Source organism: Lissotriton vulgaris, chromosome 8, assembly GCF_964263255.1.
Source record: "Lissotriton vulgaris chromosome 8, aLisVul1.2, whole genome shotgun sequence".
Lineage (NCBI taxonomy): Eukaryota > Metazoa > Chordata > Amphibia > Caudata > Salamandridae > Lissotriton > Lissotriton vulgaris.
In genome coordinates this window covers 1376486161-1376490299 of record NC_141696.1, presented here as the reverse complement: position 1 = coordinate 1376490299, position 4139 = coordinate 1376486161, and the positions used below count along the sequence as shown (strand labels likewise).

At 43.4% G+C, this 4139-nt stretch overlaps 1 protein-coding gene across 1 annotated transcript; it reads left to right on the top strand.

Annotated features, from left to right (window-relative positions):
• Window positions 1–2132: 2132 nt before the first annotated feature.
• SMIM34 (small integral membrane protein 34) lies at window positions 2133–3772 on the top strand. The gene has a single exon (XM_086933510.1). It carries the CDS (start codon window positions 2147–2149, stop codon window positions 2675–2677), a length of 531 nt encoding a protein of 176 aa, XP_086789636.1. The 5' UTR covers window positions 2133–2146; the 3' UTR covers window positions 2678–3772.
• The last annotated feature ends 367 nt before the right edge of the window (window positions 3773–4139 follow it).

The window sequence follows — 4139 nt, the reverse complement described above, 5'->3', positions numbered from 1 at the left end:
ACAGTGAGTACTAAATACTGAAATCTAATCTCTGTCCATCCAGGTTGCGAATTTAGCAACAACACCCCCAACGTTCTTATGATGCTCATGAAGCAAGAAAACTTTATACAATAGGTATGACCAAGTGCCTCTTTGACTTAATATGTGTTATCTGTGTTGTGTGTTATGTGTGTCTTCTTTTCTTTTACAGGATCAATGCATCTTTGGTGCTCCAGGTGACTGCACCTTTTGAGCTAGCCCATTCTGGGCAACCAAATTCATTCCTTTTTGGCCTTTTGTTTTTGTCTTTCTAGGTCATGCAACTGCATGTTCGTCCACCACTGTAGGCACACTATAGCCTTAGTTTTCCTTTAAAAACACTGTAAATAGTCTTTCACTTTTTGGTTAATTATACACCAATTAGAAAAACGTGAGTAAGGTGGGGAAGTTGTGCCCCCATCCTGAAGAAGGAGCACCAGTCCGAAACATGTCGACGCACACCAGAGGTACTGTCCATAGTCACGACAGTTAACTACCTCAACCTGCACTTCTTTTACTAGTACCAGCCCGATGTTTTGAATAAAGTTTTTTCTCTGACACCTACGAGCCAGGTACTTTTTAATCTTCACTATATCCCACCACTCACATTTTTGTAAATACCCAACCACTTCCACCACACGCACCACACTATGGGGCCGATTATGATCGCGGACGGACTTGCGTCCGTCTGCGATCATTGAGGAGGAGGGGACGTCCGCATGGGCTGCGGAGTCCCCTCCTGTGCGATTAGGATGTGACCGCCACCCTGGCGGTCACATCCTCTATTTTTAACATTGCCGCGGGTGCAGCTTCAAGCTGCACCCGCGGCAATGTTAAAAATGCACGCATTGCATTTGCATGCAGAAAGAGGCAGGCACCGCGCGGTGCCTGCCGCTTTCTGCATGCAAATGCAGGGGGGTACCATAGGTACCCCCCATGTGCACCCCCCACCCCCCTTTCACCTAGGGGGCCCGCAACGGGCCCCCTAGGTGAAGATCCGTATGCTTTTCCACGGCGGAAAACCCGCTGCGGAAAAGCACTTTTAAAATCCCATCCTGATATGGCGGACGGTGTCTGAGAGACACCGTCACCATATCAGAGCTTTTCCGCCGCGGTTGTAAGCCAGCCACGGCGGAAAAGCTGCGGACGGAAACCAGGACCCACCAGCCATCCTAATGTGGCGGTGGGTCCTTGGTCAGTCCGCTGCGGTTTTTCCGCATCCTCGGGGCCGGCGTTGGCTTCCGCCGGCCCCGAGGATGCGGAAAAACCGCAATCCTAATGACCCCCATAGTCTCTACTACCAGTGCTCCCGCGTAGTCGTAGGTCGCAGTACACCGCATCCCGTCAGAGAGGGGTGCGAAGGCCCCAATGATGAAGCATGACACCAAGGGGCCTGTTGGTGTGTGAGGGATATTTTACAAAACACTGAATGTCCACACGTTCGTGGTCGACATTGCCCTTGTCCACTGTGAGTAGGATTCTTTTTGTTTGTGTAACAGTGCCCGTGGAGTAAGAATCCTAACTCTTCACTCTACCTCCCTTCTGTTGTTATTTTGCATGTGCTTTTACCACCTCATCTTGGCTAGGTTTTACTTCATGGATGCCTTCATCTTTCTACTTCTTCTGTTCTACTTACAAAGACTATTTCAAAGTTTGACGTCTGAAGTTTATAAGAATGTATCTGTTTGTTCATTTAAAAGAGGCTGATTGTTGTTGCCTCATGGATCTCAAGCAGTGTTGCCTCATGGACTTTACATGTTGCCTTTGTTTTATTTAGAATACTTTATATTGTGATGTATGCGGCTGCTTGTGTCTGCATTAAAGGTATAATGCATAATGTCAGCCTCCGAGTTTTTAATGAAATCCAGATTCTCTAGTCATGTTAATATGAGAATCACAATTTCAATATAAGAAGGCATTCAAACTAGCTAAAAGGTATCTGCATAACAAGTTATGAACATTTGTTTTATATAGAAAGATGTTGCTTACTACACAAATAAACATTTTTTTTCTTTTCACCTGTGACATCAGTAATATATTCAAACGTGATAGCTTGCTTTGACTGTGCTTATATCAACTTCAATAAATGCTTTCTTGCTTGTTTTGCAGTGACACAACCACTACCAATATGGCAGAGGTGAATGGAACATTTGTGACTACGATAGGAGCGCACAGCATCAACTACAGCACCGCTCTCATCGCTAACAGCACTGCTCTCAAAGGCTCTGATGACACCAGTGCTGCCTGGTACATCTTTACTGTCATTGGATTCTTTGGAATTGTGATGTTCAGCCTTATGGTCAGCAACCTCATTGTCAACCGAGGCGCAGAAGAGGCAGACCCTTACTTTCAGTACATTGAAAAGCAGGCAAAGAAGAAAGAGACCATTAGAAAGCTAGCTACAAACAATATCCTCAGCTTTGTAAACAAAGGCAAAAAGGACCACTCCAAGATCAGTAAACGTGAAGATGTGAATGCGAAGTGCAGTGAAGGAGTTGAAGAACATAATGGAGGAGGGACTGAAAGACAGCAAGAGGGAGGGTCCAAAGAGCAGCAAGGGGGAAACCCCCACGTACAACAAGAAGTACATGTAGAGGAGCTCCCCCAAGGACTTGTTGTAGATCCAGAGTCGTTATACGTGGTTGCAGCACAATCCTGATTTTCTGAGAGTTCTTAATAGTGGTTTAGGGTGGTTCAACAGTGAGGAAGAGACACCTTTGTAGCATGTATATTTTTGCATTTATATATGATAATCCTTGCTAAAAGACAATGGTGTGTTGTACATGGATTTGCATCAAGGGGCCAGATTGTAAACATAAAACAATAAACAATAATCTGGAGCATTCAAAAGAAGATGACATGCATTGTTAAAGTCAGAGGACCTCTGGGTATGTGAACTATGGCGCCATCTTTGAACAGCCACTCTACCAAAACATTTCCTAAGATTAAAAGTATCACACATCGGAATCCACACCATGTAAGAAGGAAACACTGGTAGGCTGAAAATTCTCACCATCTGGTTGTGTGCAGTGGTCTAAATATCTGGAGCCATTTCCCTAGAGACTGCAGATGCTAAATTCTATAATTTAGCCAAGTGACAAAAAAAATGTAGAAGACTACCCACCTGCCGCAGAAAACCCCAATGAGGGCTTGTCAAAGTAGTCTGTTGTGTACATTTCTACGGTTGTTTAGTAAAATATCAGGTGATGAGACGGGCCCACTCTCCATTTTTGCCCTCATCCTCAGACTGACAAAACAAATCTCAACTCTGTAGCAGTGCCCCCCTTCGCTACCTTCAATGAAACTTCAAAGAGACTCGTTATGGTTCTTTCAAAGTCTCATCATGTCAGAACTGGAGCATTTTCAATATTAAATACAAGGAAGCCGAAGATGTTGCTTATTCATCTTATGCAACTAATAACTTCTGACAAAGCCCATAGCACTGGCTTGTTATAGGTGTAATTTTACTTGTTGTAATATTTATCTGGACGCAATGGCTTGAAAACCTATTTCATCAGCAAAACCAGAAAGCAGTCCTCGGCTTCAAGATATGTACCATTGCATTGTATAAAAAACCTTTTCTTTTCTCCTTGATTTGTATTCAATTTAGCTGTAACTATCATATTCTATGCCGAAAAGCATATGTGTGTGTAGAACAGAGCAGAAATGGATTCAGTTGTATATAACAGTATAAACACACAGCAGACTATGCTAAGCATAGATTTATATAGCTTACATGTTTTTTTTCATCTCACTTAAAGCCCTGCTGTCCGGTCAATATGGAGGTTGTTTTTTTGGCTAGTGGTTGACCTGCTTTATGGTCAGGTGAGCCAGTGTTTACTATTGATTTTTACGATATTAAAGCAAATATTGCTTGCACCAAACTCAAATCAGTGCAGTCTTCCATACCTTACAAAACAACTTTACACAACATATCTTTACAAATTCAAAACTGCCCTGGTTTGCAAACATTGGACACTTTTCTAGCTAATTAACTCACTAATGGGGGCTCCTTTTATTTTGGTACTGGGCCTATTTTTTTTTCCAGTCTGATGCTGCATGTTTTGCAGGGCCACTGGCATTATGCGATTGTACAGCAGCGGCGATTTCTGCAGAATTAT

What these genes read in the sequence shown, in the direction of transcription:
- SMIM34 (XM_086933510.1), top strand. Translation starts at nt 2,147, where the DNA reads ATGGCAGAGGTGAATGGAACATTTGTGACTACGATAGGAGCGCACAGC.